Source organism: Gadus chalcogrammus, chromosome 9 (assembly GCF_026213295.1).
Source record: "Gadus chalcogrammus isolate NIFS_2021 chromosome 9, NIFS_Gcha_1.0, whole genome shotgun sequence".
Taxonomy (NCBI): Eukaryota; Metazoa; Chordata; class Actinopteri; order Gadiformes; family Gadidae; genus Gadus; species Gadus chalcogrammus.
The window spans coordinates 19,107,518-19,134,253 of NC_079420.1; the positions used below are offsets into that span (position 1 = coordinate 19,107,518).

A 26,736-nucleotide genomic window follows, 5' to 3' on the forward strand; every position below is an offset into this window, starting at 1 on the left:
CACACACACACACACACACACACACAGACACACACACACGCACGCACAGACGCACGTACACAAACACACACGCACCTTCTCCCACAAAAACACAAAAACACTCCGCCCTCCTCGCACATCCGTCCGCGGACGTTTCAACAAACATTGCGGCTGGCAGCTGAGAAGAGTCGACAGTGCAGAACGGGGGGTGGCGGGGCGGGGGCGGGGGGGCAGGGGGGCTCCACAGTGCGGCCCCTGGGTGGACGGATGGATATAAGACAAGACAGTCTGAAAGAACACACCGACGACGCAAACATCCACCCCGGTCTGACTCCGTCACCCCCCCGCTCAGCCCCCTGTTCGTCGTCTCCTCTAACTTATCCGTTTCCCCGACATAAAGAAAAAGTTTGGACAATTTCTTTTTTTTTTTTATAAAAACTGCTGCGTGCGACACATTTTCGAACTGCGGCTATAAAAGTGCTAACAGTAGCTGAACATCAGGCCGGGGGAGGGGACACAGCTAAATCGCAGGCTAACAGGTGTGTTTACTGACGCCCCCACCTCCGGCAGCGTGCCCCCCCCCCCACACCCCCCAGGAGGGCTAATTAATCACAGTGGGCCGGCCGTCGTGCCGAGCTCAGCGCCGACCCCACCCGCGGGTCGGCGGGCGCCCACAGCTGAGGTCGGTGACCTGGGAACATCATGCACACACACACACACACACACACACACACACACACACACACACACACCCACACACAGGTACACACACACACGCACAGTCCTAAATATAGTATATATTTATATATCACATTATTGTATCCATGTAAGCATGTATAGACAAACCAATGCAGACACGCACGCACGCGCACACACACACACACACAAACGCACACACACAGGTACACACACACACACAGTTCTAAATATAGTATTTCATTATTTTATCCATGTAAGCATCTAGAGACAAACCAATGCCGCACACACACACACACACACACACACACACACACACACACACACACACACACACACACACACACACACACACACACACACACACACACACACACACACACACACACACACACACACACACATACCCATTACCCACACACATCCACTGAAGGATAGGAGTGGTCAACTGTCATGCAGAACGGACAATTGCTCTTGCTGCTCTTCTGCTAAAGCTAGCTCAGCGTGTTGGAGCCCGGTGCGTTCTGTAGACCTCATGCTTGGCACAACTCGGGCGACCCGAACAACGCTCAGGACAAATAAACAAACAACACACTCAACAGCGATGAGGTTTCCACATCAAGCTGTTTTCTAAGGGGTCTGAGTAGTCAATATTTTCTGGAAGATGAGCTGCATCCGCTGCTATGAAAACAGCCCCCTGCGCACCATTATCAGACGGGTAGGTGGTGGTAGAGGTAGACTTCAAAGGCCCCCGTTCCGCAAGAGATAAAGAGCTGGGTAATGCATACTGTACTGATCCTATCAGATGCACTCCGTACAGCAGGAATACACAAACAGGGCTTTTAGTGGAGAGGTTGGCGAGAATGGACACCTACGGTATAATACCAAAAAGCAGGCCGCTGCTCATAGTTCGTGCTGTACAGAAATAACACACTTGCTTTTAGACACATACTCACACACAAACCCCCCCCCAACCCCCCCCCCCCCACACACACACACACACACACACACACACAGACAAACACACACACACACACACAGACCCCTACACACACACACACAGACCCCTACACACACACACACACACAAAGATGATGAAGTGTTGTGTAGCCATAGTTTTTATAAGCTAGCACGCAATCAAATCTGGGGAGCTTCGAGCCCAAAACTTGGGGTTTTCCAGAAAACTAATACAATAACTCAGGGGAGCTACGAGGCTGAGCTCGCCCACAATATACTGCAGACTCAGGATTTGAGAGGGTCTTATTATCCAAAAACACAGAAGCTTTGCTCACCGCTTCTGCAAACTGAAAGGATAAGGTCTGTGGTGCACCTTGACATTTGATTCCCCAACGTCATGCTAAGAAAGGGGACACCTCTCGGAACCCTTTTAAAGAGTCCAGGGGCGACCCTGAGAGACGCTTAGAGACTGCAAGGTAGATCACAGGCTCCAGAGAAGAACCACTTGCTGCAATGTCAAAACAGACCCCAGAGAAATATTGATTCTGAGAGGGATGAAGAATGACGGGCAGATAGGAGACGATGCATTGAAGTTGGACTGCGTGTTCCAATGACTATGAAACGTTATCCACTTATGGGCGAATAGAGGACAGCCTCTACTGCTAGACTACTGGATACAGATATCGATGAATAATAAGCAACAGCTGCAGACAACACCTGGCCAATCAGGATTCAGGACACGACAGGACCTGACAAAAAGTCGGGGCAATTTATTGTGGCTGAATAATACATACCTTAAAAGGGGAATCTCACTTGAGAAAACTTTTTAAGAGGTACCTAAGCTTTTGTGTGCACACCAGACAGTTTATTAGATTGCTTGCATAAATATTTACACACTGGAAACCTGTGTGAGCGAATCCATAAGATCCATAAGTAGTCCATTCAACATCAAACTCAACGTTATTCTCTTTGAAAACACACATCCCTACTCTACCTTTCACCCTTAATTTTTCTAGTAACTTCGGTACAGTTTATAGTTTATACTATATCGTTGACACGTATTTCCCTTTATTTGTTCAGAGTTAAATAATCATGTCATGTCCATTGTATTTTTTTAAGCCCTTGTTCACAGGTTCAGATTTAAAGAGCTTCACAGGCCCAAATTATACATAACCTCCGGACCTCAAGCCCTTTAGAACTTCTCAAATCCCACAGAAAAGGGATCCCTCCTTCAACGGGCGGTAGAATATGAAAGACTTTGATCATCCCCAAAGCTGAACCCAGGTAGGATACCCTTAAGTGCAATAGGTGCGGAATGAGACATAACGGTTGCAAAAACACCCAAAACAAATCAGAAAAAAGGTTATATAACACTCATAACACAAGAGTTTTGTATAATCCTATCTTATCCAAGATCAAGAAGGGCGATGCCGTTAAGCGTAGCTTATGTTAAAGTGTAAATTCTGCTCAAATGTTTCAGCATAACAGGATCATCGCCATAAGCATTTTATCCTAATTTCACAGGAATGATTACACCTGGCACAGGCATTGATTTTAAATCGGAATCCACACACAGAAAATATTGCCCAGGCCTTCCAGAGCCCATGAAGACGCCAGCTCTGTGCCCCACGTTGAGGGATGCCCACCCCAAAGGTCATTACGTTCCCTTCTTGTTTTAATGCCCTTTGCATGGCTCCACTGGGTCCAATATTGCTGACGCTGGCTTCCGTGCTCTATTGCTTTTGTATCGGCGATGGGAAATAACGGGGTCTTAAGTGATATTGCACTATCCATAGATATGCTGTGTGTGTGTGTGCGTGTGTGTGTGTGTGTGTGTGTGTGTGTGTGTGTATGTGTGTGTGTGTGTGTGTGTGTGTGTGTGTGTGTGTGTGTGTGTGTGTGTGTGTGTGTGTGTGTGTGTGTGTGTGTGTGTGTCCTGATGGCTTACACTGTTTTTTGCATGGTTTATTGTAGGTGTTTTGAATGTGTTTGTTGTTCATGTTGTTGTTCATGCCTGTGGATTTTTGTTTACCAGGAATTGTCTTGTCCAAGATGGGCCATGAGGCAATACTGGTGGTGTAGTTTCTTAAGGGCTGTAGATTTTTAGAACCTTTTGGAAAAAGGGAAGGTTTTTAAATATGCATGTGTTGAATGAATAGCTTGAATGGAATAAATTCTATAAATGTAAACTCTTGAAGCTTACCCTAGCCCTGTTTCAAGTAGCAATTTAGAACTCAAACCAGAACTCTCAACTGGGGGGATTTTTGGTTTCAGAACAGCAAGATTTCAGATGTCGAGGAATGAAAACGACGGGATACGCCGCTGGCTCTACGAGACTAGTTGAAGCCTCCAGCGTTTTTCACTACCTGCCAATTAAACTTGCATTATAGTACATCAATCTATTTATTTTAGGAAAGGTGAAGCTTCAGTTCATGATACACCCTACTGTAGGGAAATACTTAGAATGTGCATCAATTTGCATGACTAAACAATGTTAATGAAGTTTATTCATTTTAACCTTTGGCCGATTTCCCGTGGTTTGGAGTCATCAGGGAGGGCAGAGAGAATACTAAAGATGATTCTTAAGTAAAACCCTTGCAGCTGCCAAACCACCAGACCCAACAGCCTGGGGTGCAGGGTGCAAGGAGAGATCTGCACCCCAAAACCAACCGCAGGTCCGACAAATCAAAGGGACACGCCATTATGTCATGGTTTACAAACATAAATCACTCTTAAATAGCCTATTGCAGGCATGGGTAACAACACTTTAATCAAGTGTCTATATAGAAATGGCCTTTTAGTTAATGTCTGGTTAAGATTATTGCGAAGGTCAATGGATAATAAGGAGGAAAAAGGCTTCAATTACGTTTTTGATAACCCTACGGAGTTGTGCGGAATTATCTCATCCAATGAGACGACAGACAGAAGTCCCCACTGTGGCCATGAGCGGCTTTATCTCAGAGCACACCTGCTATATACCAGGCTGGCTGCAGGTCAGGCTCACAGCATGAGTTGCCATGGTAACTAAACCGAGGTCAGTCTAAAGTTTGGTACAGAAGCTCGGTATTCACTGCCTGAATTCAGACTCAACACATGCGGTTCACCTGGAAATCCAGTTCCTTGAAATTGGGCCATGGAAAAGCAGAACAGGCTCGTCCAAAAATACATATGTTGGATTCATAGGAAAGACACATTGTGGCAAAAGCAGACCAATTAAAAGGAAATGAAGGAATAGTACATTTGGACTAGTTTGCTTTGGATTAAGTTAAACCAGGATATCATTACAAAGAATTTGTAGTAGAATAAAAATGACCAGTGGAAAAAAAAACATAGTGACTCATTTGTTTAGTATAATTAAATACATCATAATGAGGTTATTTACCTCCCACAGATGAATATTCTGATAAAACAACACGTATCCATTGGCATACATTCGGCATACACCGCCTCCATACATCATCCTGACAGGTGGTGTTGATGAACGCCGCTTGCTTCCCCACACCACGTGTGAGCGCGCTCCGAGAACCCTGGCCCTCAGAAAACCTTGGATAAAATGTGAAGCATCTTCAAAGCCCGAGCGCCGCATCTGATCGGCGGTGTTTTGACGTGGGGCCGGGGTTGGCCCAGGTCTCTCTGCCTCCATCCGAGTGTCTCAACGCGTTACCGCGGCTACGGAGCGAGAGCCCTCGTCACAGGGGCGTTCCTCTTAACCAGCTCCCTCTGGATGGCTTTCAAGTCACGCCAAAAAAACGCTTCAAATATTCATAACCCGGCATCCATCAATAAAAGATACCTTTTAGTGGAGTTAGAAGAGATGTGCGCAATAATAAGCGGGAACAAGGAGCGCCACAGGCCGGGGGAGAAGAGAGCGATGGGCAGCGGTAACATGTTTCAAAACTGTTGGGTTTCATTAGCGGGACTCAGAGAGGAACAGCTGCTGAGTGGCTTCAGCGCAGGGGACTTTTACTTTGTAAACCCAGGCAGTATGGGCAACACTGTGTTCACTTAGATTTTCCGTCCTCCCTTCCCAGTCCACTAAAAAAGCAACAGAAAACAATGTGTCCTCTTTGAGCCCGCTTACTTACATTCTGGTCGGGGCTCATCTCAAGACTCACTTTATAAAGTGACAACCGCAGCCTAGGGGAAAGATACCATTTTGTCCTCACATTACTATCTGCCCTACATACAACAATGCGGGCTGTCTGCGATTGGCTGTCAACTGTTTTCCAGTGCAGCAGTATTGTTTATTATTTATATTGAAATAAAACACACTTTCTCTGAGATTCTGGCTTGCCACCAGTCTCATTACATTTATTTGTAGAGGTTTAGACAGACTCCTATCCAAACAGTAAGGATTGCATGGTGTAGCTTTTCTCATCATGTCAATGCCAGGGAATTAATCAGCTTCAGTTTACTCAGGGTGGACATTGAAAGGTATATGGCAGGTCTTTGATGCTTGTTATTATGTTATTAATGACCTTAGGTTTTGATGACCTTTTGTATTCGATGAAATTGAATGGAAATTGTATTTTTTCTCCAGCAGTGCAAAACAATGTCTCATCATGGCTTGCAAGAACTGCACATTTCTCATTGATCAGACCCTGAGGTCTATGGTCAAACCGGAACCATTACAGATATAGTTCAATCAAGTGAATGTTTATAAGAAAAAGTCTCAAAACACACAGCCCCCGCAACCAACAAACAATCTTCCTTCGCCTTACGACAACTCTCCCAACATTTTGCAAACCTTAAGCAAACGATCTAGAGGAAACTTAAAAAGGAGTGTTGTGGCAGTCTCTCTCCAGGACTTCACTTCAAGGACGTGTCACTGGTGCGCTCCATCTAGGCATCCCCCCCCTAGTCCCAAGGCTCAGGCCCCTGCTGTGTGTTTGTGTCATCATGAGATGCAGTGATCCTCCTCCACACCCACTGCTCTCCTCGAGACACCGCGCGGGCACAACTTTATTCTCAGCTCCCCCGCAGCCATGCGTCCAGTGATACTTCTTACTTTGGGGGTCCAGTCAGTTCATCAACTCCTGCCTCGATTACCATTTATAAGACTTCATTGCGTTTCTCTGAATAAGCTGTATGAAACCCTCTACTTATATATTCCTGGCCATTACACTCTCAGTTAAGAACTGGCATCAGAAGAGGAGGATGCATTTGATAACAAGCTAATTCCATGTTCCGTCATGCTTGTATAGCTATACCTATTTGCACCCCTGCAAAACAATCGACACACCAACATATTAGGACAGAGATAGTGGAACAGTAATATCTTTTGTTTCTGTTTACTCACAAAATGTTTGCAGCTTGGAGGCACACCCACACACTGTATCACGCATGCACACGCACGAACACAAGGACACGCACACACACACACACACACACACACACACACACACACACACACACACACACACACACACACACACACACACACACACACACACACACACACACACACACACACACACACACACACACACACACACTCTCTATTATTCATTGAGCTTATTGTGTTATTCATAACGCCCTGCGTCAGTTCAAGGCAACAACAAGCGATACCATGCCAGAGAGTTGTTTGAGAACAAGCTGATGAATTAAACAGTGGGAGAGAACTCATCTGTTTGGAACAAGTGGAGAATCGGTGGCTTGTCCCGTCAAGCCACACCACCGCATATGGAGGGATGGAAGTGGGAAGGCAGCTGTGGGGGAACGCTAGGGATGGACCTCCAAAACAACAAGGGATGCACTGCGGACAACATCTTTGTCTAATAAGTGGAAATAATGGTGACTTAGAAGAACTTTGAAGATCTTTAAGGAGATTTCTTTACTAGATGACCATATGCAGACATGTGATACGTTTCCTGTACAATTGCTGTTTAAAACATGTAATAGTATGGGTCTTCTTCACGGTCAAAGCCTAGTGCTGTAGCCTTTATCCATTATCAATGAGGCCGACAGGGAGTGGCCACATGAGCCCAGTTACCCTTTAAAGGACAACTTGCTACTCATCTTCCTTTACTGGAGCCCGTCTTCAGCTGTTACCAAGGGCATAGAACAAGGGACTAAGAATCTTCTTTGGACAGTATTATAAATATTGATAGGCACTATTAGGAACTATTTAAAATATGTAAAAGCTGCTTTGCAGTTTTTCAGCCGTAACGCAGGCCAAGTCCCAGTCCTAGCTGCCATTTTGAAAGACAAATGAGTTCTTCAATGCGATGCCGCGTTGTATTCTTTGTATCATTCAAGAGGAAAGCTCTTTCGTGGCATTAGTACATTAGTACAAAACCTGGGGAGGTATGTATGCTTGACGGGCTATTTGTCTCAAAAAGGTGAAAATGACGAGCAGGTCATCAGGGAATCATTTTGCTGCGGCAGGAGATAATGGGACGCACAAATGACCATTAGACATATTTGTCAGAGGGTTATAAAAGCTCCAGAATGAGCTAATCAATGCGCACAGTAGGCCTATACCGCCTCATAGGCTAGACCTAAGGCTGACATCATGGCTCGCTTAAAAACAGAGAGCATCTAGAGCAGAATTTGCATGGAGTGAGCTATTCTACATTTTTCTTTTAACAATGGTATGTTTAAAAACAAGCCTGCAGTTCCTGTTGAAAGTCTGTCAGCTGACGCAAGACTCATTAGGGGGGTTCAGAGAATGTTCCTCGGTTTAAATATAGTGCTAACAGTTCATAGTTATTCTGCAGCTGAAACCTCGGGTAACAGGTTTTGCCAAATAATGGTAAATGGAAATATTTAACGACTTGTTTCGTACTTCAAGCGGCTTCTAATAATGACTTCCATTTTAATGTTACTATAGTTGTACATTAATACTATTGTTTTCCGCTGCTGAGCTCTGAAAAAAACCCTGCAAAAACTTGTTTTACGTGTCACCTCGGTCGGATTTGATTTGATGGCCGCTGGCCTGGCCTCCTGGAAGAGCGCTGCGCTCTGAGGTGAAATGCATCTTCCTCCCCCCACCTCCGATCTCCAGTGACCAACGTGTGGGCTGGGGCGGCGTCGCTGACAACGTGTTCGGCTGTCGCCAAGGAAACAGGAACCCGCGATCGCAGGCATTCAACACCGCCGCTTCATGGCCGAGAAAGTAGCGACCTCACCCCCCCTCCCACACCCTACCCCATATGGAGGCCTGTCTCGTCTCCCCCGACGATGTCATGTTTAACAGTTAGAAGGGAGATCTTTATTGACGCGTCAGTGCGAGGTATTTAATAACCCAACGTTCACCAGAATCTTGCTTATTTTTCGCAAGTCTGTGATAAAACATGATGCCAAGTGTTGATGGAAAAAGACAGTAAGCAAAAGACCATCTGGCTAATACGATCATGCTAATCACTCTTCTATGAGCCACACAGCATACATTAACCTGGGGAAACACGGCCATGGCTATTCATCACAACACACAATTATCAACAGCTGCCATACAGAACACACAAACCGAAAATAGAGAAAATAAATATTATATATATCTACACAAACACACACACACACACACACACACACACACACACACACACACACACACACACACACACACACACACACACACACACACACACACACACACACACACACACACTAAACCGCAGCTTCCTTCACAATACGATAAAATCCAAGGTGCCAAAGAAATAAGCACACAGCATCCAAGTGCTCGTAAGGTTGCCAAAACGATTTTAGGTTTCATAAAAGTCTCCCATTAAGTTCTTAATTCAACTATTGCAATTGGTCAAAAAAAAAACGTTATCCCAAAGGACCCTGATGCCATGAAGAAACCCACATCTAGGTGGCGTCAGAGTCAGAATACACAACGCACTTTAATTATTTCGGTTGCTGTACCTCTTCGCTTATCAATTCCGAGGTGTGCGTACTTAGCAAAAGTGCCGTCACATTGATCAGTGTCGGAGTCGTTCCCTTTATGGCCTTGCCCATGTACTCAGCAAAACCTCATAGTAAAAAGAGTCGATGGCCAGCATATCAAGTGTGATTTACCACACACACACCGTAAAAAACAAAACAAGCAAAGGATCTTTACATTAGCAACGGTGTACTCTGTTGGCTCAGAGAAGCCATCTATAGATCGAACGGTTCTGTGAATCGCATTCTCCATGGGCCCCTCTTAATACAAGCACCGAGGGGGCTTTAGGGGAGAGTTGAGGGGGAGGGCGGCTCAAGATGTGGCCGTCGGGATTGTGAACTCTGCTACTGAACTATGGGTGACCTTTGTTCAAATTGGGGAGGGAGGAGGGGTCCTGTTGGAGGAGGAGAAGGCTCACAGCAGAGGGGTCTGGGATGATCCACTGTGATCCCTGATAGTGATGCCTCCTTGGCCGCTGCAGTAGAGCTGGTTCCACAGGCTAGTCTGTCTGGTTCACTCCTCTCCGGCGAGGCGGGGATATGAAGGGAAGAATGTGGAGCCCCGCGACTTCTGGGCTTCGCTGCATCAGTAAGCTTGTTTGGCACAATGCTTTACCGGACGGACCTGATTTCTCACAGCCAAGAACTCAATCATCTTCATCCCAGTACAAATGACCTGCCAATAACATTGAATATTTGCCCAAACTAGAAGTTTAGCTAGATACTTCTTAACGTTTAAATAGGTGAAGTTGTGTATGTAAGTGTGTGTGTACACGTGTGTGTGTGTGTGTGTGTGTGTGTGTGTGTGGTGTGTGTGTGTGTGTGTGTGTGTGTGTGTGTGTGGTGTGTGTGTGTGTGTGTGTGTGTGTGTGTGTGTGTGTGTGTGTGTGTGTGTGTGTGTGTGTGTGTGTGTGTGTTAACCGCCCACGTGTTCAGCTCACTGGTAGCAAAGCCACACAGTGACAGGTATTGTCCAGCCAATTAGCTTGCACACGGTGTACCACAGGAAGTGGGACTAGGCAGCCAGTTGTCAGAGCCTTCCCCGGGCCGAGTGTAGGCAGGAGAGAGATGACTTCTTAGGACTGCTGCTGGCACTTCAAGGTTCCTGTGTGTTTGTGTGTGTGTGTGTGTGTGTGTGTGTGTGTGTGTGTGTGTGTGTGTGTGTGTGTGTGTGTGTGTGTGTGTGTGTGTGTGTGTTGTGTGTGTGTGTGTGTGTGTGTGTTTGTCATTGTTTGTGTTTTTTCTATCTCTTCCCTTCTCTCTCTGTGGGTGGCAGCAGACAATGTTAATGCTGTCTAATATGCAGTCTGCCTCTGGACATTAGTGCTTGATAATAATACTCTAAAGGAGCAAAGGGAGGTCGAAGAATCTCCACCACTGCACTTCTCAAGGAGGATTTCTTCGACACGGCTCCTCTTGATAAAAAGGTTATTGTCCTCCACATCGCCTCTGCCGCGCACATTCCAAACATAGAATTTATAGAATTTCCTATTCCCTACTACGCCTACGGATACTACTACTCCTACTCCTGGTTCTACAACTACATGATTACTGCACTCTGATAATACACTTTATAATCCTTTAATACTTAAAACCATGGACCCCAGAGGACGTGGAGAAAACACAAAACCTGACCTTGGGGTGGATTATGAGGACCTCGGATCACATCAGAGTCTGCTCCCTGATTACCAGTGGGACCCGCTCCGGATAGGAAGGGGGGCGCGATGGAACAAGGCCCCAGAGATACCGCTGTTTACTTCACAAGGATCTCGTCTGAGGGGCCCTGACCTTGGCTCCGGTGCTGACTCAGGCCCGCTGGGATCTGATGTTTACTGGGCCCCGTCAGCACACCCACGTCAGTCAGCCCGGGAAACTAATAACGGACAGAATGAACCACAAATAGACTCCTCGCCCATCGATAGTCCCACCGCCAGCCAATCCTATTAGTCATTTTTTATTTGTTGACGTCGAGGACCATATCCTGTATCCTTCTTGACGTTTCTTTTGTAATTATCTCAGATTTGTTCTCATCACTATTCAGCCAAGATATTAATGTTTCCATTACTATTCAGATTCTACATCTTTTGTGGTGAAGAGGTCCCATAGTGTATCAGCGAGGTCCTACTTAGCAATGTTTGTCCTTGTCCATTCAGCCAGTGTATGGATAATTAATATGCATGGCTCTTCATTACTGCTGCAGTGTTAAAGGGCTTCAAGGGTCCTCATTCAGTTGAATTAGATTCAGTACGTCATTCCTCATATTCATAGTATTACTATCTCGTACTGCTGGTGCATCTGGCCAAAGGCAAAAGTTGAAATGCATACATAACAAGTGAGAAGTTATAAAAAGATCAATGAGTGACAATGTCTGAATCAATGATGAAAATACATCATACAATCAGCGATATTAAACCATTTTCTATTTTAATATATTTGATCTCAGAATTTTCAGGCTGAACTTCAGGTGCAAGGTATGTGCAAGTGTCGTGTCGGATCTTGTTGAGGGATTTTGTTGCTCTAAGTGGTGGTGAAAACACATATTCACCTGCATAAGACGATGTCAGCCATGGCGCATTTTATCTTCCTCCAGGGACATCACAATCTGATGTCCCTGTAACGGCCCGACTTTCCAGGAACAACCATGCAGGTCGGAGCAGTGGTCACACGGGATTCTGCTGAAAATCATTTAACCAATGATTTTTTTTGCCATGGTTGGGGCCAGGCGAATATTTGATCCTCAGGGAAAAACAGCGACCCAGCAGACACTCGGGTAACGGGGTTTCCTCCCATGACCCTACCGATATTTATACACTGGCAACGGCTCCCCGTCAAAAGAAAGGAATAGGTACCCTGTTGGTTTAGACACAGACGCTCTCACTGGCTCACTTCTGTCAGACACGATGACAACTGATGTTTGTTTTTGAGATTGGTACGAACGTCTCTGTTGGCAAGGCGTTCTTCTTTTTGTTTTTCTTGTCATAAAATTATTTCCAAATGCCTTATTTCAGTTGTGTTTGTGTCATTGTTAATTTGAGTACCAAGCACACCGTGTCTGACACCAAGGGCTCCAATTAGCAACTTATTCGTGGCCAGGATATTTATACTGGCCGAAGCTCAGCACTCTCCTTGGGAGAATGCCCAGCCCTGACTATATAATAATTAGATGGGGTCCCCCAGAGTACTTTATACTAAAGTTAGACCAACATGGAGAACATAATTACACTGGACTGATAAATCAGTCATCAGCTTGCTGTAACATGATTTCTTCAGCCTCAAATAGATAGACACACACACACACACACACACACACACACACACGCACGCACGCACGCACGCACACGCACGCGCACGCACGCACACACACACACACACACACACACACACACACACACACACACACACACACACAAACACACACACACACACACTAACAACACACACACACACAAACAACCACACACGCACAAACAACCACACACACACACAAACACACAACACACACCACACACACACACACACACACCCAACAACACACACCACACACACACACACAAGACATACACCCTATCAAGTCACTTTCGGGAGGAAATGGAATCTGCTGCACATTGTGCTTGGGCCAGCAGAGGTTTGCATTTCATTCAGTGACCCATTCTTCCTCCCGAGTCCACTTCCTCAGTGACACGGACAGGGCAGCCACCCCTGTCCTCCCTTGATGAGGAGAAGATAATCTGTGTCACAGGGCCCCAGCTATCCAAACAGGAAGTGCACTGGGCCGGTTCTACTAATCCGGTGGAATGTCTGGGCCGTTCCAAGGTCACTTGGTGAGGACATAGCTAAACAATTCTTTTTTTAACTTTCAGTTGATCTTGCAGGCTTATTCTCGCAAACTAAAAAATTGAATATTTTTCAGTGTTTGTGGGAAAGCAATCATTGTATTAACTGTGACTGAAGCATAACCGGCATATCTGCTCCGTAAGCAACACACAACACCAAAAAGAACTAATAAACCTAACAAATGGGGGAAAAAAAAAATATATAAAAAAAAGGAATTACTGCACACTGCATGTGCAAAGTATGATGGCTGCTTGTTAATCCGATTAGGCAGCCTCTCTCATTGGGCCGTTTCCCTGACATGCTTACCAATCATTAGGGTTGTTGAGACCCAGTCAGCCATAAGCAGGTGCAACAGTTAAGCCGGTGTGAAACAAGATGGGAGCTGGAGATGTGTTTCCAATGTTAGCAGTGTCTCCGAGGTTAGGGCCGGTAAGGCCAGCTGAGGCGGATCATAATGGGTGAATCAATGTTACGTGTAACATGATCTGCTTCTTCCAAAGGCAAAAGGGGGGGGGTGGAAAATCAATGTGTTGAGACGACCCAGCCTGTGTAAAGAGACTACTGCCATCAGGCCATATCAGGCCAATAGTTATACATTGTCTCCAATGCAAAGCGCATACGTCTTCAGCCATCCAGCTTGTAGACCCGTTTCAATATCAAATGATTTCCATTGGTTTTGTTTTACGGGAGAAAATACAAAAAAGGATTGTTGCATTGTTTTGGAAGGAGAACCAACATTTTAGCAGATACTAATCTCCACACAAATAAAAGTCCATGCCTCTGCACATTTATTTTGGTCACTACTACTAATACGTATTTTTTTAATTCAGAGCTATAGCCTGAAAGTGATAGTTTATGTCTTTCAATCATTGGATGAGAGTGGAAAGCGTAATGCTAAGATATATAAATGGGATTTTTTTTTTTATTGATCTACCTATTAAAGCTGCTGTATGTAACCCCTCTCTCTCTCTCTCTCTCTCTCTCTCTCTCTCTCTCTCTCTCTCTCTCTCTCTCTCTCTCTCTCTCTCTCTCTCTCTCTCTCCCTCTCTCTCTCTCAAACGATGAGGCCGTGGGGGTGTGAGTGTGTGACTGTCCATTTAGATAATAAACGCAATAAACAGGAAATCTAGCCCTCATTCCAAGGATGCACCAACAATCGAGGTAGGGTCAGAGGAAGGGCAGGGCTATTGCAAAAGTCCCTTCCCTTGGCGCAACTTCTGTTATTTGCCGCTGCCGTGACAGCGTGTGCGAGTCTAAGGGAAGTGAATGGCCTTGGTCGAAGGGCCGGCGTGGAGCCTTTGTTATTACTTGGCCATGCCTACCCAGCCAGCCTGGCCACCCTCTCCCCTGGACGATTGAATCTCAGTGTTTGCTTAATCGGTGGTGTCAGTGAGGGATTCCAACGGGAAACGGAGGCGATGGCTGATGGAGACTTCTTTTGCTCTCCCCTAGCGTCGGTCCACACAGAAAGGGACCCCATAAACACTGTCTTCTGATCTGCGGTCTTTCGATTATGGTTATATTGATTTCGGAAATGCCGTTCAGGATCTGAACCGATATTCAATCTCTTGCACGCTGCTTGTCCTTCTTCTCGTGCCTCTTCTCATTTGGTTCGCAGATCCAGTTATTCTACTTTTCAAACAACTTCAAAAACTTCCCCCCCCTCCCCCAAACACGCACCCACCTTGCCTCAATCACGCAGACGCTGAATGAAGATGACTGGTAAACGCTTTCGGTGATTAACGGCTTAGCACTCACCATGGTATCGTGTGGATTTCTTCTAACGGCCAGTGCTGCAATTTTTATTTTCATTCAAAGTCATTCAAATAATGTTGAATCTCTGAATTTAATACGACAGCCCTGATGTTTGAAATAAACAGGGGAAATAACCACCTCCGGGCGTAAAGACAAGATCAATAGCAGGAATTACTACAAAACTGCAACTGGCACGTCATGTAGATGTCTAAATGTCCCTAAATGTGTATCCAACAAACCCTTCTGTTTACGATGGCTATGGAGAGCTGTCGGCAGCGAGTTTGCTTCGCAAACAGCAGTTGATGTGGCAACGATAAATGTAATAAATGACTGCAGAGCAACTGAAGCCAGATCTAGGGCTGGGGACTTTAAGAAGTGATGTCTCACAGATGAAAATCCCGAATTCCAAAAACAGCAATCTCCTGTATATTCATTCAGGCTTCCCTAAAGCACTGCATCGGGCTGGATGCTCACTTTGCAGACTGCAGTCTCACGTCACTGACTGAGGCACAAGGTTTCACACTATATAATAAGATGGTTTCTAAATTGAGCCTATGCGAAACCGTTTGACACCGTCAAGCTGTTAATGTTTGCACTTGCCCTAGGATCTTTTACCATGCTCATGATGTCAGTGAGAAATAGTTTTCGATTGGACACGTTTTGCTACCGCTGTTGCATTGTATTGCTGTGTGTTGCAGTTTTTGTCTGTATATGTGTATGTAAGCGTGTGTGAGTGTGTGTATGTGTGTGTGTGTCTAGTGTGTGCATTTGAGAAAAAAACTGTTCATAATTATTTGACTCATATTCTATTTATGCATAATCTTACCACTTAATTTACACAAGTTGTCAAAATTGAGTACTAGAGATTAAAAAAAGCGATTAAGAATCAAATTCCCTAATGTTTCGTTAATGCGTGAACTCACGCAGCACCACACACAACACTCTATCCAACAGTTAACGTTGCCAAGACAACCATGTAAACATGAGCTGCATTAGAACCGAGGAGGATCGCTGTGAATGATCTCCAGCTACACTGTATATTCAAAGTCATTAACAATTTATTGATCATAAAAAATGCATTAAAAAAAACAGCCTTCATAACGTATTATTTTATTTATAACACAAGGGTCCCGATTGTCTTGCCGTTCAGACTTTAAGATTTCCTGCCCTGGATCAAAATACATGACTATATTGTGTCATAATACATGGAGTACGTTGGACCATAGTGCATGGACTATATTGACCATAATGCATGGACTACATGGACTATAATGCATTGACTACATGAACTGTGCTACATTAACTATATTGACCATAATGGAATAAAAAGGCCATAAAGAAATGTACGGACTTACATAGACCTTAATGAATCCATTTCACTATTGGTTCACCTGTAGTGCTACCCATTGACTTTCGCGGGCGATGTCTCGATGTGATGTGACGTGATGGCTCTCTCCTGCGCAGAGGATTGTGGGGCAGAATAGTCCGCAAAGCATGCTGGTTTGCGTACTGCGAAATGCGATGTGGTACAACATCCTTGTATTTTTGGCATACTGCGTTTTTTTGTAACAGGTTAAAAAAGGTAAAGGCACTCAATCAGCGAAAGTATTCCTACACGGCAACGTGGAGCACCAGGCCATGCATCATCATCATCATCATCACACACAAACCATTCAACCTCAACATCACCGCCCCGCGTCCTTCCTCTTGAGGAGCCCCGTATCAGCCACCTAGGTGGAGGGTGGCAGCCACCTGGGTTGCATGTAGCAATGGAATTGGCTACCGACTCCATGGGCAATAACGTAGGGACTTCCTAGACCCAAATGCATTGACTACCGTGTACATCAAGCCCTGTTGAACTCTCTCTTCAAAGGTCTTTTCAGCTTTCCCTTAGCATGGGCTAATATGGATGAAAGTGCAACCTCGTGGGACTAGCAGTCGCTACACGCTGCCACGCTGCCACACACACACACACACACACACACACACACACACACACACACACACACACACACACACACACACACACACACACACATGTTTTTTTTTACCACTGGGATGCTGGTGGCGTTTCCCGCCAATTTTTTTTTTCCTTTGGCGGCCCTCAGTCAAATTTTGGGTTCCTAAATTGGCCCTCAGTTGTCAAAACTTTGAGAACCCCTGCTCTACATGGACCAGGGGTTGGCCACCTATGGTCACAATTGTTTTTAACAGCACGCACGCACACACACACATTTTACGGTTCTACTGTCCACTCCCCTTCATCTGATCAGCAGACGAGCATTAGCTGATACCGCTAGCTGGCAAGTGAACTATTTTGTTCTATTACATTTAAGTTGATGATGGCGGTAGCTAAAAAAGGTAGGCTGTGTGATAGTCGCCTGTTGCAGCCTTTTTGGATGAACAAATTTATTTCACGAAAGGACGGAGCTGTGTGCGTACTTTGCTGTCAAACCGTTATCCGTCAAACTTCAAGTGTATGACGTCCTTTTGAAACAAGACACAAGAAGAATTTGGAAGACGAGGCGGATGGAGTTGAATCAATTAAGGCAGCGGCCCAGTGCGAGGAGCAAAGCAGTGTTTTTACAACCATATGTGCCGCCAAAAATCACGCTACAGAAGGCAGCTATGAAGATGCGCAGTGCATTGCTAAACAAGGGAAGCCATTCTCCGATGGAGATATTAAAGGAGGCTTTCCTCAGCGGTTCAGAGGTTTATTGAATGGATTTTCAAACAAAGTCACAATCCTCTCCAGGATTAAAGAAATGCAAACTCTTGAAAGGTGCGTCGCTGCAGGGATCTCAATAAATCGGTGAGATTGAATAGATTTTCTTTTGTGCCCTGGTAATATTAATACCTTTGAACACAGGTGAAAAGAGTTTATGTGTGTGTGTGTGTGTGTGTGTGTGTGTGTGTGTGTGTGTGTGTGTGTGTGTGTGTGTGTGTGTGTGTGTGTGTGGTGTGTGTGTGTGTGTGTGTGTGTGTGTGTGTGTGTGTGTGTGTGTGGGTGTGTGTGTGTGTGTGTGCGCAGACGATCTTCTGGCATTGTCACTCTAGACGGGGAGACGAGCCACAGCAATGGACAGCCAGTAATAAATAATAATAAATAAATAAATGCATATCATGAAAGTCATAACAGGCACAAGGGTCAGACTCATTTTGAAACATTGTTGAGGTAGCAGTGGACCACCGGTGGCCTTTCCCCTGACATAGTCCCTAATGCGCGTGGAGTACTGACCTGGAGTCTGCGGCTGGACCATGATGGCGATGTCGGGCAGGTGCAGCAGGATCAGCAGGGAGCCGGCTCCCAGCAGCAGGAGGAACCATAAGGAGCAGTACAGGGAGCAGAGCAGCTTCATCCTCCCCACGGGCAGCAGCCTCCTCCTGCGACACATGGCCCCCGGCGGCCTACGCTCCGCCCGGCTCGGCCCTGGACGGCGTGGCCAGCACCACCTGAGGCACAGAGGCACACGGCGCAGACAGGGGGGTGAGAGCCGGAGAGCGCAGGGACACACAGAGACACACAGAGAGACACAGGGACACACACAGGGACACACAGAGACACACAGAGAGAGCACAGGGACACGCACAGAGAGACACAGAGACACACACAGAGAGACACAGAGAGAGACACATAGAGAACCACACAGAGACACACACAGAGAGACACACAGAGAGACACAGACACACCAGAGAGACACAGAGACACACACAGAGACACACAGAAGAGACACATAGAGACACACACGAGAGACACAGAGACACCACAGAGACACAGTGAAATGCACAGAGAGACACAGGGAGAGACACACATAGAGAGACACACAGAGACTCGCACAGAGACACACACACAGACACACACAGAGAGACACACAGAGAGACACACAGAGACACATAGAGAGACACCAAAGAGACACACAGTCACATAGAGACACACACAGAGACACACAAAGAGAGGCACACACAGAGACACAGTGAAATGCACAGAGAGACACAGGGAGACACACATAGAGAGACACACAGAGACTCGCACAGAGACACACACAGAGACACACACAGAGACACACACAGAGAGAAACACAGAGAGACACACAGAGAGAGACACACACAGAGAGACACACACAGAGAGACCACACAGAGAGACACACACACACAGAGATACACACAGAGAGATACACACAGAGAGATACACACACAGAGAGATACACACAGAGAGATACACACAGAGAGATACACACACACACAGAGACACACACAGAGAGACACACACACACACAGACACACACAGAGACACACACAGTGCGAGGTAAGACAGACGGAGATGCATAGAGACGGCGCCGGAGTGACACAGTAAGGAGCGAGAGAGAAAAACAAATTCGAAAAGGTGATGGATGAAGTGATAGAAGTGATGGCGATGGCTGGCTGACGGATTGAATCAGTGCAGGGTCAGTATTCATTCGATATCAAATGTAAGGCCATGGTGTGCGACGAAAGGAAACAAACACGCCAACCTGTGCGGACACCTCATCAGAATAACACACACAGACAGACAACGTGGGCTTAACCGGTAAACAACCTTCACACAGGGCCCTCTCATCTCATCAGGGTTGGCCGGGCCCGGGCGCGGGGAGCCACAGAGAGGCTAACAGCACACCACACACGCCACAGCACACGCACAAGAATTACAAAGTTCCTGATGAGTAATAACAGGAGGAGCAGATGGAGAGGTGGTGGATCCTGGAGCGGAGACAGGGAGCGAGCGCGTCACACTCTGTGGTGGTGCGGCGCCCGGGCCAGAGCACAGCCGCGTCTGTGCCAAGAAGTAGGGCTAGAAATATAGGACGGCCCAATCCACCGAGGGCCGGTCAGAGGCGAGATCGCCACGGCAACAACAACATTCTTCATTTCTACTGCTTGTGACTAGATGGGGAAGGGGGGGGGCACTAACTTGGTCTATTGAAATCTTCATCGGTTTCCTTTTCCTTCCGTTGTGACGGGATTCGACTTACTCTTAAAGGAGGTGATAACATCAATTCAGACCACTAAAAATTGTATACTAGATATATCGAAGAATATACTTACACACAAATCACCCCTGCTGGGGAATGTAACGCCCCAATTAAGATGCATCGTTTTGTGCCACTCCATGCGCCATGACCCATAGCATACAGTTCAGAGCCTAATCCAAAGCAGCAACCGTCATCATTGATACCATCCTCACCTGCTCTAGGTGTTTGCAAGGAGGATTCAGTTGCACGGATGTTAGCCCACTTCCTCCCTTTCCCTTAACACAGATAAGATTCCCAAATGAATCGTAAAGAAGATTCTGCTGATGGAAATTACCTTGACGGTTCAATTTATTGTTGCAATGTGCTACCGAGCCATGATTGTAGTGTGCAGCACACCCAAGGTAAGCATTATCCACTGGATATTCACAATGAGCAGGGGAAAAAACACTGTGGGTGGTTTCCACTGAGTTGTCAACAGCAACAACAACAACCAAATGGGCCCAGTGGGCTTGTCCTTTAAAAGTTGGCTGACAGACACAAAAGGTCAGCAAAGACTCAGAATAAAGAGATGCTTGTTCCCACCTAATCAACTCAATGACAGCCTCTTCTGAAGTGATCACTTTTGGCAGCTGGTAGTCAATACTTACTGGGCAATAAGAAAGCATTGCTCTGCTCTGGCTTCTTGTGATGAAAACGCCAAATCATGTTACAACCGAAATCTGTTACACTAAAAAACGGTTATTTGTGGATAAAAGCCCCAGCTTAGTGCCTAAAATAGAGTTCAAATGTTTCTCCCGCTGCTTCTGTTCTTGCACATATCCTATTATTTGCTGAAACGGCGACCCACTTCTCCCAGAGAGTCTCGCTTGAAATTAGCTGAAGGGAGGTCTTTGTGTCTGGACGGAAACCAAGCTCCTTCTGCGAGACATCAGACACCCTGAGATTGCAAATCTCACCTCCAATAGCTGTCATCCACGACAGGACTTAAGATCACCCTCAGCAGACATCCTCCATTTGGGATCAGTCACACACACCCACACACACCACGCATGCACGCACGCCCGCGTGCGAGCACACACACGCACACGCACGCATACACACGGACCAGCTCAGAGAACAGACCTGGGAGGTGAACAACCCTGGCTTGCAAATCCTGCATCCTTTACACACAGGGGTCTATCTCTCAATGTATGTGAGTATAAGTGCATATATATATATATATATCCCCTGGGAAGTTTCTGTGCATTGTCTTTACTTATCTCTGCATGTCTGTAGTGTGTGTGGACGCATGCATACGTGCATGTGTGTTGACTGTTTATATTTCCTGTAGTGGAGGATTGATGACTGATCTGGTGGGCTCCTTTGTTCCTCCAGAGAGCAGGCAGAACATCTGCTCCTCTGGATTCCTGTCAAAATGTTCACTACCAGAAGGTGTATAGGCACACATAAACACACACACACACACACACACACACACACACACACACACACACACACACACACACACACACACCACACCACACACACACACACACACACACACACACACACACACACACACACACACACACATAAGCATTCAATACATTTCTAATTTTATCCTGGCACTGCAGCAACATTCCCAAGAGAGAGAATGCATCATCAATAAGGCACCGGGTTACTAACTGCTTTTCAGACACCTTTAAACTCAACACACCCCGACCTCTCCCTCTGGCCAGAGCTTCTTTGACGGACTGACTCTAAAAACTCCATTTTGGATACCAGTTGGGCATTTTGTCTTAGCATTGGCCTTACACTTTCTAGTGTACAGTGTTCATCCAGGTATCACAATCTAAAGTAATAGGCCTCCTGAGACCCCGAGGGGGGGGAGTTCAGGACAGACAAGGGGCTCTGTAGTCTGCCGAATAAGAAAGCTAAGCAATGGACCAGCCCAAGGAATGTTTAGCAATCTATGGAGCAATCTGTCCGAGCTTCTATCCGAAATCCGACGAATAACGATGGGAAAGATTAACAGAAATCGGCAGGGAAGACTTTACTCAGGAGAGAATATCGTTATGACAGTTATTTAATCTGATTGGCTGGTGTTGTTGACACAACGTTAGGCAGTGCCCATATTTGGAAATTGCTCTGCCTAGGCCAGACATTCCAAGGCCTGATATTCATTAGGAAACAAAAACTTGAGTGAACGGTTTCACAATGATTTATAGCCAATAGAAACAATAGTAAGAAGAGGATTTCTACACTGCTTGTTCTTAGTTTGGCCTTAAGGCGTCTTTACAAATTGCACTTGCAAATTGCATAGCTATTCAATTGTTTGCATACCACAGAACAATCTCAGCAGAAGTCCAAAATATGACTGGCATAAGCCGCGTTTGAGATAACTAGCAGGGTTTAAACTCTAGAGCAAATATTCCCAGATTCCAATATCCACACAGAAATCAGATGGCGTCACACAACCAAATATCTCATCCTACTTCTGGCCGAGACGCACGGCTGACCTTTAACCTCAATGCGATTACGTTACGCCAAGCCCAGGTAAGAGACGTTTCGATTGGCGGCGATGAAGATAGTGCACATAGTGGGGAGCTCCCGCGGCGTCTAGATCATCATGACAGATGAAGACGTCAGACATCAATAGCCGTCTACACAGCTCCCCCCCCGTAGACCCGCCGTTCTCCCCCGCCCGCTCGTTCTGTCTGGTAACTAACAGACACAAACACGCCGCCGTCAGGACGCACCATCAATCACGGGCTGCATCCACAAATGCCAGCTCCCCGAGGTCTCTCATCAACACTCTGAAATGGGAAACGATTGGTTGCATTGAACTGCTGCGAGTGCACTGCGCTGTATCAATATTGTGACTGCACTGAAGTCACTTCACGGCGGTTCGGGGGGTATGGAGGGGGTTCAAGCTGGTAAAGCGGCATTTAAAGTTAGCTTCGTAAAAAAAAGAAATTGGAGCCGGAAAGTTGGAAGACCCGTAAAAAATCCATTAAAGAATGGCAGCTCATCGCTACAGCAGCCGCCCCGCATGCAGACGGGTGCTGCCAGAGGTCCCCTTTGAGGAATACAAACAAATGGAGAGGATTGGGGTGCAGTCGTGTTGCATTCTTCGTCCAGGCCTACTCTGTTTTTGACAATTACCTGAATCTGTAGTCTATAAAAGGTCCAAAGTAATATAAACAAACTATTTTCAAGCAACATGGTCACTCCCTCATCCGCCTGCGGCTGCCAAGTTTCCCTTTAAAGCTGACCCCTCTCATGGGTCAAGGACACACTGTTGTGACCCACCTGAACTGTAGCGACAGCAGTCTGCCACTTAATCCTTGGTTTCCAGGCAACTGCTTTAATAAACCAAACACACATGAAGGTTTTTTTTAATACATGCTTTCCCATACATACGATTATGGTTTCATCAGGGAATGAGAGACTAATCTACTTAACATACAATGAGGGGATAGGGGCCCTTTATTGTAGTAGAGGAGGTGGCTTATCAATTCATCGGATTTACAGATTATAGGCCTATTGCTGATTATATTTCTGTGACTTTTTCATTTGGTCCTTGTTCTCATCGAGCAGATCTAGCATATATTTCAAGAGTATTATTCCGTTAAAGATTAGAAGCAGGCGAGTGTTTGTGTGTGTGGAGGAGGGGGGGGGGGGGGGGGGGGGTGCTGATGCACGATTGGGGAGGACAGTTACATCTGATGCAGTTACAATGCAATGCAACTCAATAATAATCAGTGTTAGTTTTTCACACTATGCTAAAAGTAAAAGAGAAATTAATTTGATATTGTTAGGGTGAATAGAGTAATGAATGTGCAATTATTACCCAATAGCAAGTGCAGGCATCTCAGAAAGTAAACAAGTGTAGTGGCTGCTATAAAAAAATGAGTATGGCCATTGGCCAACACAAGTGCGAGTCACAGTAGGCCTAATAACCACCAATTTGTCCCATTGTTTCTGTCAGAACAAAGTTTCCTCTTAAAACATGCCTCCTCTACCCCGAACACATGGCTGGTAATGGCCGGTCTATCATTTATTTATGCTGGATTAGATAATTGGATGTTCGTTGTTTTTTTAGGTCTGTGACTGCCACGGATTCTGGAATTCTTCATCAGCGTTGGATTCAGTGGCAAAGCTAGTCCTTTTTTGGGTGGGCTCAAGCCCCCCCAAAAACTTGCCTTAGCCCACCCTATCGTTTCGTCCTCAAAACTAATATTCTACCGTTTTTATTACGCAAGCAATGAGAGGATGGATGCTTTATACTGAACAGGCTCAAAGGGCTAGTGAAATCGAGCGCAACCTTCCTGCAGCAATCTCTTACCTCTAAGCGTGCACCTAACATAGTTTCTGCTGTTTCGTCTGTCAAAGAGGGACAGTCTTTATCAGAAAATCCATGACCAGTTATACATGACATGATGATACAGGTAATAATTCATTTTTTAAAACCCTGACATTTTCTGTCAGATGTCTATAAATGACAGTTGACCACAAGGAGATTCTATCTATGCCTCTTCTTGAATTGCTTCATGTTTTAGTCGCAGAGGCTTGTAATGGTGCGTAGCATGATAAGCATGATAAGGCGCAAAGAGCAGAAAAAGTAGACAAGGGAGCTCATTTTCAGTTGAAAAAAAACGCTGGCATTACTTTATCAGCTGAGGGCGTTTTCATTGCAAACAACGTGAGCTAATCAACAAACAACATGTTCGAAACAGTCTTAAATAGACGATGAACATATATATTTTTTGTGAAAGGGAATAAGCTGATGAAGCTGACAAGTGACCAATGTTTACTGCATACAAATATTTTTGAATTAAATGCAAACCCCAGTGAATCATTTGCTCTCGTTTCTCTGTTTTGTCTTGTTTAAATGTTAAAAAAAAATGTTAATAAACTGAACTTGGAAATTGTTTTAATTTGTTGCAGATGTTATCTCAGCTCATTTTATTAATCTATTTGGATAATAAGGTGATTGTATGCAATCACCTAACCGTGTGCCAATCGGAATGTAAATGTCTCTCGCCGGCGTTGGTCCCAGGAAACATACGCGGAAAGTTCCAAGTTCCTACCAAACATTTGTTCCTTCAACACGGTGCGCAAAGGAATAATTGCGGCTGTTGCAGGGCATCGTATGTCAGTCTCACGGAAATATGTGACACTGTCACCTGTCACGTCATTGAATGTATTCATTCGTGATCTGGGTCACGTAATTTCAATTTCTTCGTGCCAAAAGCACAAGTTTCTAACAATATGACAACTTTGGCCACCCGTTTCTACTTTCACCTTTGATTCTGAGAAATTGTGACAATTCACGGATATATTTAATGCAGTCCGCTGCTCTGTAGGCAGACCGCGAGTGTTTGTGTGTGTGTGTGTGTGTGTGGGGGGATGGGGGGGTGACGCACATTGGGAGGACAGTTACATCTGATGCAGTTGCAAGGCAATGCAACTCAATAAATCAGCGTTTATTGTCGGACCAACGTTAATGTTTCACACTATACTAAAAGTAAAAGAGAAATTAATGTGATATGGTTAGGGGTGAAAAGAGTAATGAATGTGCAATTATTTCCCATTAGCAAGTGCAGGCATACCGCCTTCCCTAAACGTTGTTATTATAAGCCACTTTAAACCTTATCGTCTTCATAGCAAGTTAAAGTGGGTGAAATCGAACAGTTGTTTAATTTATTAGTTTACTTTGATTTGATTTTGAAGACTACAATACAAGACCACATGACATTCCTAACAGACTTGTAGAGGGATGGGGCACGACCTCTAATTCGATGCGACATGGTTAACTGTTTTTTCCAGACAAAATACAACACAAAGGTTTATTGTAATAAGAATAATAAGAGATTTTTTAACTGGAAACTACAGGATTAATAAAAGACATCAACATATCTTGATGATAATTCAGCGTTTATCCACTGTTCTCCTCCAAGGCAAATACTAAGATCCACTCTTCCTTTTTGTATTTCATGGAGGAAGTAAGGAGCATTCCTAACCAAGAATCCAGTTACTGTGTCCCACCCTCGATTCACCGGTTTCCTAAAGATCACTGGCTCTCATGCTGAAAAGGATGGCCATGGCATTACGTTGCCATCATTCCTTTTTCCCCCACCAAAACCATTTTGGTCTACACTACTGGAACGCTATGATAGTTTGATAAAGAGTGTCCATTATAATCGGTTTGGTCTATACATCCTGCCAGTTTAAGCTTGGCGTGATCAAAGGGAAAGCCTGATTCTCCCTTTTCAGCTTGAAAGCCCACTGAGGTGTATCTGCAACTGGGCTAATACTGCTGTAATCGGTAAGAGGTGTGGGCCAGATTATTCCTCTGTGAGTTCTAAGAGGCTGAGCACCACCTTGCAAGTGGCTTGAAACCTCTTCGTGGAGGCCTACGGGTCCCTCTTCCCTGTGTTCTTACTCCAGCGTGCTTAGTGAGGCACGGTGCTCATAGCTCGGTAATATCAATAATGTTTTATTAGTATTGTAATAAACACACGCAACAAATCAGCCCGCTTTGACATGATCCTTCAGTGAACACACCATTTCCGCAATTAGCTGAGATCAATGACAATTAGCCTTTGTCCGTGGCCCTAAGAGAATAACTGAATGGTTA

At 45.4% G+C, this 26,736-nt stretch overlaps 2 protein-coding genes across 2 annotated transcripts in view; both read right to left on the reverse strand.

The window, feature by feature from the left end:
- LOC130388986 (BTB/POZ domain-containing protein kctd15) overlaps window positions 1-26,736 on the reverse strand; it is a 111,090-nt gene that overhangs the window by 15,654 nt on the left and 68,700 nt on the right. The window lies entirely within an intron of this gene.
- LOC130388978 (carbohydrate sulfotransferase 8-like) overlaps window positions 1-26,736 on the reverse strand; it is a 128,750-nt gene that overhangs the window by 6,269 nt on the left and 95,745 nt on the right. Inside the window, exon 2 of the mRNA XM_056598622.1 lies at window positions 18,344-18,558. Within this exon, the coding sequence (XP_056454597.1) occupies window positions 18,344-18,558 (215 nt within the window). The remainder of the gene's footprint in view (window positions 1-18,343; window positions 18,559-26,736) is intronic.